Source organism: Procambarus clarkii, chromosome 33 (assembly GCF_040958095.1).
Source record: "Procambarus clarkii isolate CNS0578487 chromosome 33, FALCON_Pclarkii_2.0, whole genome shotgun sequence".
Lineage (NCBI taxonomy): Eukaryota > Metazoa > Arthropoda > Malacostraca > Decapoda > Cambaridae > Procambarus > Procambarus clarkii.
Genome location: NC_091182.1, coordinates 37,401,084 through 37,416,629, shown reverse-complemented (window position 1 = coordinate 37,416,629; position 15,546 = coordinate 37,401,084). Strand labels below are relative to the sequence as shown.

The following is a 15,546-nucleotide window of genomic DNA, read 5'->3' as shown; positions in this document are numbered from 1 at the left end:
GAGGAGCCTATGCTACACTTTCTAACTTCAGAATTGGCTTTTAAATACATGGATGGCGAAATGCTAAAAAAATTGTTCACGACTTTTGTAAGACTAAAGCTGGAATATGTAGCTGGTTGTATGATACCCATACCTTATGAAGCACATCAACAAACTGGAAAAGGTGCAAAGACATGCCACTAAGTGGCTCCCAGAACTGAAGGACAAGAGCTATGAGGAGAGGTTAGAAGCATTAAATATGCAAAAACTAGAAGATAGAAGAAAAAGAGGCGATATAATCACTACATACAAAATAGTAACAAGCATCTATAAAATTGATAGAGAAGAATTCCTTTAGACCAGGAACTTCAAGAACAAGAGGTCATACATTTAAACTAATGAAACAAAGCTGCCGGAGAAATATAAGAAAATTCATTTTTGTAAACAGAGTGGTAGATGGTTGGAACAAGTAGGTGAGAAGGTGGTGGAGGCCAAAACTGTCAGTAATTTCAAAGTGTTATATGACAAAGAGTGCTGGGAAGATGGGACACCACGAGCGTAGCTCTCATCCTGTAACTACACTTGGGTAATTACACTAAGGTAATTACGCAGTTTCTGCCTCATTTTAAACTATATCAGTCAGTACAAGTTGGAGAATTAGCCGATATTGTGGCATGGCATCAAGGTGTGCTGATTTTTCACTCCACTCCACTACTCTACTTTTAGACATACACCTTAATGTAGTACTGTACTTTAAAATAACTGTACTGATTACAGGTTTAAATCTACTACATCTTTTGTCTAATTGGATAGTGCATGTAAGCTATTACTATTCTAAAGCACTACTGGGTTAAGGAAGAAATATAGCTGTATCTTAAAGCCATTTCCAGTTTATTATTGTGAAGGCTTCACTTTACATGCACCAAGAATCTTATCATATCATGAATATAAAAGAGAAAACAGCAAAATCATACGTGGTGAGGATGACATCTGGTTCCTCCTCCAAATTATTGTTCATGATCGCACATCTAATGGCTCGTCGCTCATCCTGAGACCCGTGATACTGCAGAACCTCAAGAGAAGGGCACCATAACTCCAGCTCTCGAGCCCAGTTGTCTGAAATAATATCCTTATACAATAAACAAATTCATAATATATTAACAATATATTTAATGCTGTAATGTATTCTAATAAAAATGTCACATCACAAAATTTGTCACTTCATTAAATAAGAGTATTGGTATAAGGAACTTTCATTATTAAAATCACAAGTGGAGGAAAACGTATGAAAATCTATTTAATAAGATTTGAAGGAAAATAAACAATGAAGCCAAAAACACAGAAAGACAACACTATAAATGCGTGGTCATTATGAATTCTCGTCCTGGCCTTTACAGTGGACCCTCACTCTAATGAGGGTGTTGTAACAAATTCTTGGATAGTCCAAACTAATTGTATTCAATGTAAGATGTCAGTGGAATATACATTTGTTTGATTAAGTGAAGATTGTTCGTTCAAGCAGTTGCCAAGGTCAAATGTTGGGATGTAGTTGCATTAGCATTATCCATCATCCACGAGACCTATCAAAGGAACCCTGCAAACACACAACATAACGGTCCCCTATGATTCCCTTGTTACAACTTGCAATAAAGTTGTTACATCTTTTATAACATTTTTATTTGTATCTGTTTTACTACCTCCTTTGTGGAATGGTGCAGTCTTTGTTATTTTAAATGTGTCAGGGATAACACAAGTATCTAGGTTCCGACTCCAAATGATGTTCAGGGCCTGTGATTTTTTTTTTGAGGGGGGGGGGGGATTCTTGTTGCATATAGAATTCCATGAAACTGGGCCTGATGCAGAGTACATGGTCATGCTGTCTACAACTACTTCTAAGTCCAGTGAGGTTAGGGTGACATCTGATATATGATTTAATCACAGTCATGAATAATTTGTTTGGATTATACACCTTCAATATATTCAAGGGTTCAATGTCAACATAATTGTACTGTATCCTCAGCATTTCACTTATTTCTTTGCTGTCATCTGTAAAAGTTCCATCTCCCTTGTGTAAAGGTTCAATGCTAGAAGGGACAGAAAAACTCGGAGAAGTCAAACTTTGGTGGTAATGATCTATGCTGTGTCAGAAAGGATGACCCTGGAATTAGGCCAAATTAGATGAAACATAAGGAAACAGGTTACTGTATCAGAAAACAAACAATTGTAAAGCAAAATAGCAAAAGTCCCATAAACAATGAACAAGGTCTAAATAGAGTGTTTGTCACTTGGCTTAAAAATCTGATCTCAACAGAAGATGATATGGAACCAGAGGGATGCGAAGGGGCTGGCTTGCCAAAGCCCAGAGAGGCTCGGCCCATCACCTGCTAGCAGGTAGGAAAGTTAATGAGGTATCATTGCAATTATTCTCAGAACTTTATTTGCTAGATAGCCAATTGTCAAACACTTTCCATCCCATTAAGGGGCAAGTTTGTATGAGATGGCACTTTCTGATGGTGGGCAGCACAGACTGTAACAGGCCACCAATTGGGTGTTTTGAAGCTTGACTTGTGGTCATTTGTAATACCATGTGAGGATTCAATTGAAATTTGAGTTTTTACAGCAGTACCTCTGATGGACATTTTGGACTGGACTGAGTTTTCAGTGCCTCCCTAGCATTTATACAACCCTGTGGGAACGTTTTAGAAGATTCCCATAGCACTGGTGCCTAAATATTGTCTTATCTGACTGTTCCCAATCTTCCCTGACACCAGACTCTTACCAAGGAAGCAATCAAATGCAACTACTCAGAAAAACTGGGCAATGTTTATGTGCTGAAGCTCATAAGAAAACCCCATAGCAAGTTAGTTAGGTACAGCTGTTAAAACAAAATGTAATTAACACACCTAGCACTAAGAACTTTCATATATAGAAGTTTTAATAATATTTCCAGGGTCAATTTGAACCCGATTTACTAATTGAAAAAAAAAGGTCATGGCTGGTTCATGCTAACAATGCTAAATGCAGCTTCCTAATTAATACCTTACCTAATGTAGATGATGGAACAATGATGAGACTAATTTCATCAGGATTTTCTGCTTCTTTAATGTGAGAAAGGAATGATATAGCCTGAACTGTCTTGCCAAGCCCCATCTCATCAGCCAAAACACCATTCAATCCTTGTTCATGCATTAGCACTAACCAGTTGAGGCCAATCAACTGGTAGCTTTTCAACTGCATCCTGTAAAAAAAGATAGTGAACTATATATAGTTTGAGTGTGTTAAGCCAGCCGTTTCCGAACTGAGAATTTGCCTCTGCCCAGAGGGAAGTACCAATAATGGGCAATGCAGGTGCGGCTACATGATAGAAGAGTACACAAGAATCAAATGTAGGCAGTTGGTTGATTAAATAGAAATGTTCATATATAGTTTTGAGGTTGATGAGGTAACAGATGTCACCAGAAATGCTAATTTGATTGCTGAGCTAAGGTACATAGTACAAAAGTAGAAAATGAGTTAAAGGAAAATTCCTTATTTTGTAAACCCAATTTTTTTCACCCAAAGGAAGCACTATAGGTACTTACAACTAATTCAAAGAAAACTGCATCAAACTCCAATTGAAAAACAACTAATGAAAAATTCTCACCACCCACTTCATTAATTTTCCATACAATATCTGACCATTTTTCCATAAAACTCGTCAATACCTGCAGCTTTCCAACGTAGTCACTTCCAGTGGTGTTTACAGTGCTTCTATGGATACACCCAAGATCCCGACAGGTGCTCTGCTACACCATCAAATACAATCACATGGGCTTATAAATATCTCGACAAGAAATACTGTATTATCCAAATTGCACAGTCCAGTCAAGCAGTGCATGTGTGTGCCCAAGGCACTCGGAGATACGGGTACAATCCCATTGTATGTCATCAATATTTTCTCATAGATATGTCATGTTCATTGTTCATTATGCATTTCATTGTGCATGTATATCTGGAGTGGGCTATGGGAGTTCTACTACTCCCCTGCCACTCTGTTTACAAAAGAAAACTATCTCATATTTTTTTGGCACCTTTGTTTTCTTAGCTTGAATTTTTGTCCACCAAGTGAGAAGGTGGTGGCGGCCAAAACCGTCAGTAGTTACAAAGCATTATATGACAGAGTACTGGGAAGACTAGACACCATGAGTGGAGCTTTCATCCTGTAATTACACTTAGGTACTGTAATTACACAAACACACATGTCTAAGTGAGCACACACAAAGACTCCTACAAAACTATTTAATAGTTTGAAGAACACAGTACATTCATAACTTTCATTACAACTCGTCTTTCAACTGTTTCAATACTTTACTGTTTTATCAAATTTGAATATCTTACTTTCGGTGCTGTCATCTTGTACCATATATAAACATAAATCAAATCTTTAGCCCCACTCCCTAGATTGGAAAATGCTAACTTCCCTTAAGATCTTCCTTAACTGTTAAGTATCATGCTCATTTTTATCTCTCTCCTAATTTTAACATACAAAAAATATAACAACAGATATAGAGATAAGTCTGCAAGATAATTTAATTCACAATTCCTGTTGTCGGGTAAAGGCATTAAGTACTTTCACTTACTGAGGACTCTCTAGGCCAATTACTGACCTCCCAAAGGATGCAACCAACAAAAATTGTCTAACTCCCAAGAATCTATTTTACTTATATTTTTTTGTACAAAGGTGGGTACAAGACCAGATGACTGCTGACTCTTGTTAGCAGGCTGAGAGCTTTCCCATTCCAGAGCTCATAGTTAGCCTTACCCACTAATTTCCCTGGAAAATGACCCGCCAATCATTTAAAAATCATGTACCCAATCACTGCTAGACAAACTGAAGGAATGGTCCAACAAATGGCTACTAAAGTTCAACCTAAGTAAATGTAAGGTAATCAAACTAGGCAGAGGAAATAGGAGGCAAGACACAGGATACCGAACGGTAGATGAAATCCTTCATGAAATGGACAGAGAGAAAGATCTAGGATTTGATATCACCACCAATGCTGTCGCCAGAAGCCAACATCAAAAGAATAATAATAACATCAGCAGCATATGCAAGGCTGGCTAACATCAGAACTACCTTCAGAAACCTGTGTAAGGAATCTTTCAGAACCTTGTATACCACATATGTACGGCCAATCCTGGAGTCTGCGGCCCCAGCATGGAGCTAGTACCTTGTCAAGTACATGACGAAGCTGGAAAAAGTTCAGAGGTATGCCACCAGGATAATACCAGAACTAAGAGGCATGAGTTACGAGGAAAAGCTGCATGAACTGCACCTCACATTGCTGGAAGACAGGAGAGCTCGAGGAGATATGATCACCACATACAAAATTCTCAGGGGAATGGACAGGGTAGACCAGGATGGATTATTTAACATGGGGGGGGGGTACATGCATAAGGGAACACAGGTGGAAGTGTCAGAGTACTGTCTCCACTCGATCATCCGGACTATATGGGAAGGACCCTTAGCCGGATTATCACATTTTTCGGATAATGGTACTTTTTCACCTACAAGTCCAAAAGTGACCATTTCCAACTATTTTTATACAACAAACAACATAATTTGAATTGCCTTGCCACATATAATTATTAAATATTCAACTAGAAACCTCAACTTACCTTGTTGGTGTTCATCTTCTTGATTGATGCCACACATCTTGAAGTTAAGAATTCTTAGCAATTTATGTAACCTATACTAACACAATACTAAAATTAACATATAAAATTACTGTACAGTTCATTAGGCAAAGTTAGTTTTGACTGCCAGCTGCTGAAGCTTCACTGGTTGAAGGCATTTGGGTTGCCTGTGAGGCCTCACTTCTTGAAGGCGCTTGGCTTGCCTGTGGTGCCTCACTTGTTGAAGGCATTTGGCTGCCTGTGACGCCTCACTGGTTGAACAACACGTAACTTGTCTTTAATTGCTAAGACAACCTTCTTCCTCTTAACATCTCCAGGACGATTGCTGCTGCTACCAAACATAGTCTTGGCCAAAAATTTTTAAAGTTACTATGAAAATAAAAGTTATTTAAAAAATATTTCACTAATGGCGCAGCACTGTGGTATAACACAAGGGACGGGAGCACATGGGTTGACCAGTGTTGGACGGGTCCACTTGGGGCAGCTATAGCACATTACGTATGCCGCCAGGAGGAAAATAAACTAACAATATTTTTTAAGGAAACTTCAGCCTGTGCACATTGCTTTTAGGAAACTTATTTATTTGTTATTACATAATTACTAGTATTTATTTAATTTGTTTTTGGCAATGATTAATTGCTCTAAAATTAATGGTAATTCCTGTATCCAGGTAGTCCCCTCCCGATGCTCCCCTCCCAACACCACCCACCCCTCCCCCTCCTCCACCATGCGTCTAGAGCCACAGGCAGACGGGATTAGTACGATATGGCCGAATTTTTATCCGGCTAAACCAGCTTTTATCCGGCTCCCATGGCCATTTTGGCCGGATATTGAGATAACTTTATCCGTTCACGATTTTGGCCGTATAAGGGCGTTTTCCGGATGTTCGAATCCCGGATAATCGCGTGGTTACAGTAGTTAGTAAATAGAATGAACTGGAAGTGATGTGGTGTAGGAGGACTCCATACACAGTTTCAAATGAAGATATGACAAAGAACGAGAAGCTCAGGAATCTGTACAAACAGAGTCTACCACTCTGTTTACAAAAGTGAATTTTCTTATATTTCTCCGGCAGCTTTGTTTCGTTAGTTTAAATCAAAGAACAAGAGGTCATAGATTTAAACTAACGAAACAAAACTGCCGGAGAAATATAAGAAAATTCACTTTTGTAAACAGTGGTAGACGGTTGGAACAATTTAGGTGAGAAGGTGGTGGAGGCCAAAACCGTCAGTAATTTCTAAGTGTTATATGACAAAGAGTACTGGGGAGACAGGACACCACGAGCATAGCTCTCATCCTGTAACTACACTTAGGTAATTACACTTAGGTAATTACCAGTAGATTGACAGTTGAGAGGCAGGACCAAAGAGCTGAAGCTTAACCCCAGCAAGCACAAGTAGGTGAGTATAACTAGGTGAGTACTGCTGGGTAAACAGAGGTGTACAGGTAAGGATTGGCACCTAGTCAATCCTTCCTGGCCAGGATATGACCTAGGCGAAATAGCTCACGAAGTTCAGGGCGAGTATGCTGCACTGTGTTACCAGGGACTCCAACTTCTTGGTGAACCAAGGAATCAGGTGAAGGAAATGCACCCAATCTTTTCTGCCCCAGCCTAGAGAATGAACCCGGCCCTTCGACTGTGAGCCGAGAACGTAAACCACTGTGCTACAGAACCCAATCATTATTTACCATTTCCATTCAACTAAGATTAGCAGCCCTAATTTGTGGTAAGTAGGTATATTGAAGTGCCCACATCAGAATTTGCATTAAAAGGCGGAAAACCCCCATCGTTGAATGTAATGAAATGCCATTTCCTGGGTGAGCCCCGGAGGCTCCCTGGAGCCATCAGGCTGATATCTGTTATATTAGCCTGGGGCATCAGTCAATTGAAGTTCAGCCTACTGCGAGCCAAAACCTGGCCCCCCCCTCAGAGTGGCAAAGAAAGCAATAGTATTTGGGGGCATTCCATGTCTGCCATCGACCAGAGTTATCACCCAGTAAGGTAGGTGTAACAAAACAGGCCCCACAAGGGTCTGTGAAATAACAATATACCGGAGTGAACGATATGGAAGAAAATGCAGAATAGAACCAGTGAAGAGCAGGGGTGCCATAGGCAAAATCAGAGAGAACTGTATAAACATCAGAGATCCGCGGCTGTTCAACATTCTCCCAAGGAACATAAGAAATATTGCCGGAAAAACCGTGGACATTTTCAATAGAAAACTATATAGTTTTCTCCAAGGAGTGCCAGACCAGGATGGTTACATGGGCCTGCGGGCCGCTCCAAGCAACAGCAACAAGAGCAACAAGCTGCGGGCTAACCAATTGGAGGAAATTGGTTGAAGTCAACTTCAACCACAGGTGGCAGAATGTTTGATCTCATTTATTGTCAAGTAACATAAAATTAACTCTCTTCTTTCATTTTTTTCAATTTACATGAAATTTACACCTTATATGTAGAGTTGATGTCTCTACAACCTTTATAGAACACTTTATTCCCAAGCTCAGTTATTGATTTTATAAATATTTGCAAACATAAAATATTGGCATATATTTTTTTGGAACTTTGACAACTTGTATTAGTAAAACTAAAAATATTTTGGATAATCCTTTCTAGTCAAATCCTTTATTATATGCTAATGTGATAGATGAGTGTCATAGAAATGATTTCATTTAAAAATTGTGGTTGTAGAGTATTATTGAAAATGTGTAAAATTCGTTGAAAAACAAAAAAAATTCCCTACCTTTCTATTTAGGATGCGGTACTGAAACGCAGAACAGTTGCAGCCCTTCTTATTTACAACTAGTAAAAAAAAAGGTTGGCTGATATTAAACAACATTTAAAAACAGCATAATATGTCCCCTTACTTAAAGAAACAAGCAAACGTCACACTCTGCCATCACGCCGCTTGTCCGCGAAGCCCTTCCGCTCCCAGGGAGGGGAGTAGTCATGGACCCCCCTGAGTTGGCAACTCAACAACTCCAGTTCAGAGGCTGAGCATCAAATGTGGAAAAATGCAGACTGGAGGAAAGGAGGGTGCCAGGTAGCCTCTGGGGCTCACCCAGAAAATACAGTTTCATTATATTCAACGCTGGTTTTCTGAGAGGGAGCCCCTTTGGCTCCCTGGAGCTACCTAACCAAAGGTAAGTAAAAGAGGGACTTACCCGGGAGGCGATTGCCACTTGCTCCTCAACTCGAAATCGAGACAACTGGCTGCAACCTGCAACCCAAAGCCACACATGGATGACTGTCACCCTAAGACAAGGGCACACAGCAACCTTCAAACTCACATGAGGTGTGGTGGAACTTAGAAAATGCATCCATCGGTCTAATGAGCACCAATACGGATTTCCAGGGGCCCACAGGCTGACTGCTATGAGAAGCCCAGGCAAGGCACTGCAAAACTGGCTAGGCACAAACTAACAAGGGAAACTTCTAAGGCTGAACCCCTGCGACGTGTACAATCACGGGGGCCTAGAGGAGGGCCACAAAACAACAGAAGTAGACCAATAACCAAACCAGGCAGACCCACTCCAGGCAAGGAAATCCATTGCTCCCTTTGTCTTTCTGAGGGGGCCTGGTTCTGGCTCGTGGTCCCCGGTAGGTTGAACTCCAATTGACTGATGCCCCCTGACTAATATAACAAATATCAGCCTGATAGCTCCAGGGAGCCAAAGGGGCTCCCCTCAGAAAATAAGAATTCTAAAGTAACTAATTACTGAACATTCTTTGGTTCCTATCAAAATAATTACAAGAAATATAAAATGTAACAACTTTAGTCCACATTCCCAAGCCCTTTAATATGTTATAATAAACTTACGATGGATTAAGACTCGTGGGTTGCTTGCTGATTCCTGCATCCTCCTCCCCACTAACAATTCTGGACACAATGCTTTGCATGTTATTGGCAATAGTTTCACATCTCTTCATGAGCTTCTGCACTGTATTCCTTACATGTAAAACTGTCTTTGCTTCATTCAAGAGTTCAGCACTAATGAATTTCTCTGTCTGGAACTTGTAAACCTGAAATATAATAAAAAATATAACTGAGACCGCATAGTTAAAGTACTTGAATAAAATAAGCAAAGAAAACTTCAGGTATAAGAGGGGAGGAGCAACCTTTGACAAGCCACCAGTTTCCTGACTTCATCAAAGTCACTTGAGACGATGGCATTTAGGGAAAACCAGGAAAATTTACAAGTCAAAATATTGCTGGCTTTATAGAATTTGAATACATATTAAAATACAAACAAAAATATAATACCGTAATAGTTTTAACTCCTTTTGTATAACACAGTTAAAGCTAAAAGTAAACCTTGACGAAGAGAAACATATGAATGAAAATAGGAATGAAGCAGAAATCATTTATTTTTTCTACAAAGGAGATAAGGATAGACAAGCCTGAGAAATGGTACATTAAAGAAAACCAATGAAATCATTAGAGAAATGTGAAGTAAGGAACAGGAGGACAGGGGACATGTTAATGAAGGTTGTATATACTAACACAGATAGTCTGATAAAAAAAAAAAAAACTAGTGTTAAATGTAATGAAACACCATTTTCTGGGTGAGACCCGGAGGCTCCCCGGAGCAATCCAGACTATATCGCGACGGAACCAAGGCCGAAGCGACCAACCCCCCTAAGTCCGGGTCCCAATAAACAAAATGTGGCAGCCTCAGGGCATCCGGTGAAGCAACCAACCTAGAGCGCTGCAGCAACCTAAACCTATCCTGCAACGCGCGAGTCGCCTGCACCCGAATATTATCATCACCAGATTGGGTGAACTGAGTCACATACAAGCAACAAAGCTCGCAGGACTCTGGGTCGAATGTGTCGCCAACCTTACAAGCAGCATGACGCAGGCAAAAACAATGAACATCGCCCTGAGACAAGGGAACAGAGCAACCCTCAAACTCGCACAAAGTGAGAGGAGACTCAGGGGTCACATCCATTGAACTCCAGTGCCACGTGGAGTTTCCCAGGGCCCCTAGACTGGTTCTGCTAAGGGTTATCCCAGACAGGGTACTGCTAACTGGCGCCTAAGCTACCAACCAACACTGCTAAAGCTGAAGATAGCTATCCAGCTGAAGATAGCTGAAGATAGCTATCCAGGCTATATCGCGACTCACATGACTCAGGGTCAAAGGTGTCGTAGACCCAACAGGCAGCATGACAGAGGAAAACAGGTGACTGTCACCCTGAGATAAGGGCACACACAGCAACCTTCGAACCCACAGAAAACAGGCTGGAACTCGGAAGATGCATCCATCGGTTTACCGAGCCCCGACAGGGTTTTCCAGGGCCCGCAGGGTAACAACTACGGGAAGTCCGGGCAAGGTGTTGCTAACCGGTTAAACACCCAAATTAACAAGGAGTAGAGGACAACACTGAAACCCCTGCAACGTATACAATCACGGGGGGCCTAGCAGAGGGCTACCAAAACAGTATCAGGGAAGCGATTGTCCCTCCAGGCAAACAAAAAACAAAAGAAAAGAAAAACCCAGCAAAAGTACACTGTCCCTAGAGGCAACAGGAACCTGTCGCCGCATAGGTGGCAGGTCCCACAACACCTTGACACCCTAACCAGTACTGAAGAGGTACTCCTGGCCACCACACAACACAAAAATACAGCAGAGAATGCCACACAGGCAAACGCCGCCCAGGAATTTGAGGCCAGAGAAGCGTCTGTCCCGGTTGACATTAGCTTACGAACTGGAGTGCTTTGCAGCCGTGCGGTGAGGTCCTCCCCTCACCCTCTTGAGGAGGGGAGGACTGCACAAACGAGTGGCGTGGCAGTAGAGTGACATTTGCTTGTTTACTTGGGATTGAAAGGAGTTCTAACTCTGTTCGTTTTTTTGTTTTTAGTTTCTTACCATGTGGGGGTTTGTTTTGTTATGCCTACCTTTCTGGGTAGGCATAACCCCAGTCAATGACAGATAAGGAAAAACCCCAACCACAGGGGGGATTTTCCAGGGCCATTGCTCCCTGAAACCTCTCTGAAGGGGGCCACAATCTGGCTCGTGGTCCCTGGTAGATCCAAACTCCATAGCTAATGTCCTGGTCTAATATAAAAACACATTAGCCCGATAAGCTCCAGGGAGCCGTAGGGGCTCCCCTCAGTAATAATGGTTTCTGAAATCCTGAACCGAAGGAGTCACTGTTAAGCGAGCAGAATTACGAAAGGAAGGCAGCCTTCTGGACAGAGGGAGCATATCAACACCAAGATGAAGAAGTGGCCATGGAAAGGGTGTGCGTTCCGGCAACTGGCTCCAAGAATAACCTACCCCCGACCAACAGCAGGCAACACCATGGCTCGACCAAACCACTGTGGGAGGAGAGAACGACTCCCATACTTCTATTGCCTTGATAGGGTAGATTAGGATTTTGGTATTGAAACTAATTAAATTAATTTATATTAAACTTTCCATCTAGTGTGTCCATTCGTTCCTGCTTATGCATTCATAGACAGTTGCTAGGCCCAAGTATCCTGTGGGCATCTCCCCAAGTTGTTATGATTATCACCATGTTAAATTATCTTCCTCCCACCCGTAATTATCAAAAGTGCTTTAGAATTACTTGGATGCTAGTGAATAATGGGAGCCGATTGTGTTCTCTTCCCCCTGTGCCGGTGTAGATACTTCTTGAGGTAATCTCGAGATGATTTCAGGGCTTAGCGTCCCCGCAGCCCAGTCCTCAACCAGGCCTCCTGTTTGTTACATACACCCAGGAAGCAACCCACAGCAGCTGTCTAACTCCCAGGTACCTATTTACTGCTAGGTGACCAAGAGCATTAGGGTGAAAGAAATTCTGCCCATTTTGTTCCCGCCTCCACCGGGGGTCGAACCCGGAACCTCAGGACTATGAATCCGAAGCGTTGTCCACTCAGCTGTCAGGCTCCTTAATACTCTGGGATAGGTGACAGTTGGTGACTGTCCAGGTACGGTGCTCACCACAACCACCTAGAGTAATTATCATCTTTTACTCTCCCATGACCAGTACCCTTCGCCGTCGGTCACTGTAAAGTACTCATTTTCATCAATGGCGAAGGTGGTGGCAGCATTATGTAAACTTAAATTAACTAAGTTTGTCATAATTTATAACGACTCACTTGGTGGGGTATCAGTGGTGATAGCCAGGTGGGTTGTGTTATAAATGGTGAAATAACTAAAGTAGTGTTATAAATAAACAGAAGGAAAGTAAGAGTGTTATACCAAGTGCCCCAATCACAACGAAGCTCCAGGAGACTCAAGAACCCAAGTGCGAGCTGGCAAGAAGGACATCTGCAATTAACACAGCCAACAACTGAGAAACTTGAGCATGCAGCTGCATGAGACCAACATCTTGTGAGGTGGTGGATTGTCACCTGCTCTCTGTACAGGTGAGGGGATTGGTTTTAGCTCTGGTTCGCAAGACTCCCAATAGAACAAGTCATGGCTGATGTGACTTTTAGCATGAAGCCATCTCAGGAAGATAGCTTCAGGAAGCCACAAGGGACTCCCTCCACTGAAATATTAGGAAATTCACTTTTACAAATAGTGTGGTAGACCACTGGAATAAGTTATGTGAATAGGTGATGGAGGCAAGACTGCCAGTAGTTTCAAAGTGTCATGTGACAAAGAGAACTGGGATGATTGAACACCATGCACATAACTCTCCTCTTGTAACCTCACTAGGTACTGTACATGGTAATTACCCAACAAGTTTTCTCTTTTACTGGCATCTTTATGTGTGCCTCTATACATGGCTCTGACCATCTTTTATATACAAGCTTATTCCTGGCAAAGCCTCTAGTGCAAAGCAACCCGCTTCTTTGCTGATGTTCAATCTGGGGCCAAACTAAACATCATTCAGGCATTGTGTGCATCAATATGCTATACTTGGTCAGAAGTTGTACGAGCATATTGAGCAATTGTATGTGCTGTGTAAGGTGGTCCAAGGTGGCTCCCTGTTGCTAGCCACTTATATCCTAGTGTGTATATCTGATATATATCCTTGTCTCTGTCTGATACAAGGATCAGACAGTACAGAAAAGTACTGGAACAACTGTATGAGCAATTGTAGTTAAAGGTTTCCTAACTGCTTTCCAGTTACTACCTTGTACATGTTATATGCATTCAAGAGTGAAACAACAACCAAGTGTCAAGAACAGACTTTTATATACCATTTTGTTTATTTACATAAACTTTCCCAAGCAACAAGTTGTATATCTAAAGTACCAACCAAATGCATGCTCTTTGCATCATTAAACATTGTTGTATGATGCAAAGGGTTATATACAACAGGGTTATATACAACAGGGTTTATTGTTTACCCTATCTTGTGTTCAATTTTCCCAGTGTTTATCAGTTGTCCACAATTTTATCATAAGCCTTGTTAAGTAATACAGCCATATCTTTACTATTATGTTCAAAGAAAGAGACAAAACAAAAACTCACAATATCTGTCCAGTCTTTGAAGGGTCGGATTTGTGCGATGACTTCTGCCTTCTTTCTGGAACAGCCACCAATGGCAGCGAGTTCACCCACAGAAGCTTCGTTAAAGAACTTTAGTACCAAATGACGATCTCCAGTTTTTTTCGGGTCCTCTTCACCGCCAGATTCATCATCCTCACTGAAAAACAAAGTCTGTTATTAAATGATATTTGAAAAGAAGAGGAAGAAAAATAAGAAACAGCATTGAATGCAATGAAATGTCTGTGTAAGGCGGTCTAACGTGGCTCTCTGTTGCTAGCCACTTGTATCCTGGTTTGTATGTCTGATATGTATCCTTGTCTCTGTCTGATACGAGGATCAGACAGTACAGAAAAGTACTGGAACAAGTATAGAACCTTGGGGAAATGAGCTTTACACAGTGGATGATTCAGATTTTACTTTGTTGCCTATTACACTCCAGGTTCTGTTTGTTAGAAAGCTAAAGATCCATCTCCCTACCTTGCCAGTAATTCCATTTGTGTGCAATTTGTGTGGAATAACACCATGGTCACACATGTCGAAGGCTTTCACAAAATTTGCGTATATTACATCAGCATTTTGTTTTGTCTTCCATGTCATAGTAATCTAGTAATTGAGAGGGGTACTAGTGCCTCTCCCAAAACAAACCCCAGAATAGGGGTTTGTTTTGGGATGCTTACCTTTCTGGGTGCCTGACCAGGTCGATGGCAGACATAGAATGCTTCCAACCACATCGGGGTTTCTATAGGCCATTGCTTCTCGTGCCTCTCTGAGAGGGGGCCAGGTTCTGGCTCGTGGTCCCCGGTAGGCTTAAAGAACTCCATACACATGACTGAAGCCAAAGTCTGACATTAGCAATATCAGCCTAGATAGCTCCGGGGAGCTGACGGAGCTCCCCCCAGAAAATGGCATATCATTACATTCAACGCTGGTTTTTTTGTTTAGCAGTGGCTCCCTGATAAGTTGGAAAGCCATGATACATGGCAGAGTTGAAAGCTTCTGAGCCATCTATTAGTGTATGAACAATACACTAATGAATTGACTATACACCATACACAGCACCACTTGAGTGGTGCTGTGTATGGTGTATAGTCACTGGGCAAACTAGTTCCATCTTTATTGCACATTTTTATTCAGACTGCCTGACTCACTAGTTATCCAAACAACCCCCAATTATATAACACGTCTTTTCGGATAACAGGCGTTTGTAAAGCACGTGGCTGACTGTATTCCATTTTTGTAAGTTGTTCTTTAAACTGTTGAGAATTTACATCTGGTGATTTATATACAATTCTCCCTTATGTTAAGACTAAATACATTTCAAATCACATATAAAAAGATAATTCAAACAGTCTGAAGAAGCCTATTACTTAATATTAATATATAACAGAAAAATAATATCTTCAAAATCAAAATGGAAAATAAAACCCTTCATAAACT

At 41.3% G+C, this 15,546-nt stretch overlaps 1 protein-coding gene across 1 annotated transcript in view; it reads right to left on the bottom strand.

Moving 5' to 3' along the window:
* The window catches only part of Etl1 (SWI/SNF-related, matrix-associated actin-dependent regulator of chromatin, subfamily a, containing DEAD/H box 1), a 226,228-nt gene that overhangs the window by 131,450 nt on the left and 79,232 nt on the right, over nt 1-15,546 (bottom strand). Inside the window, exons 9-12 of the mRNA XM_045753686.2 lie at nt 14,092-14,266; nt 9,477-9,679; nt 3,024-3,217; nt 954-1,095 (exon numbers count right to left, since the gene is read on the bottom strand). Of these exons, the coding sequence (XP_045609642.2) occupies nt 954-1,095; nt 3,024-3,217; nt 9,477-9,679; nt 14,092-14,266 (714 nt within the window). The remainder of the gene's footprint in view (nt 1-953; nt 1,096-3,023; nt 3,218-9,476; nt 9,680-14,091; nt 14,267-15,546) is intronic.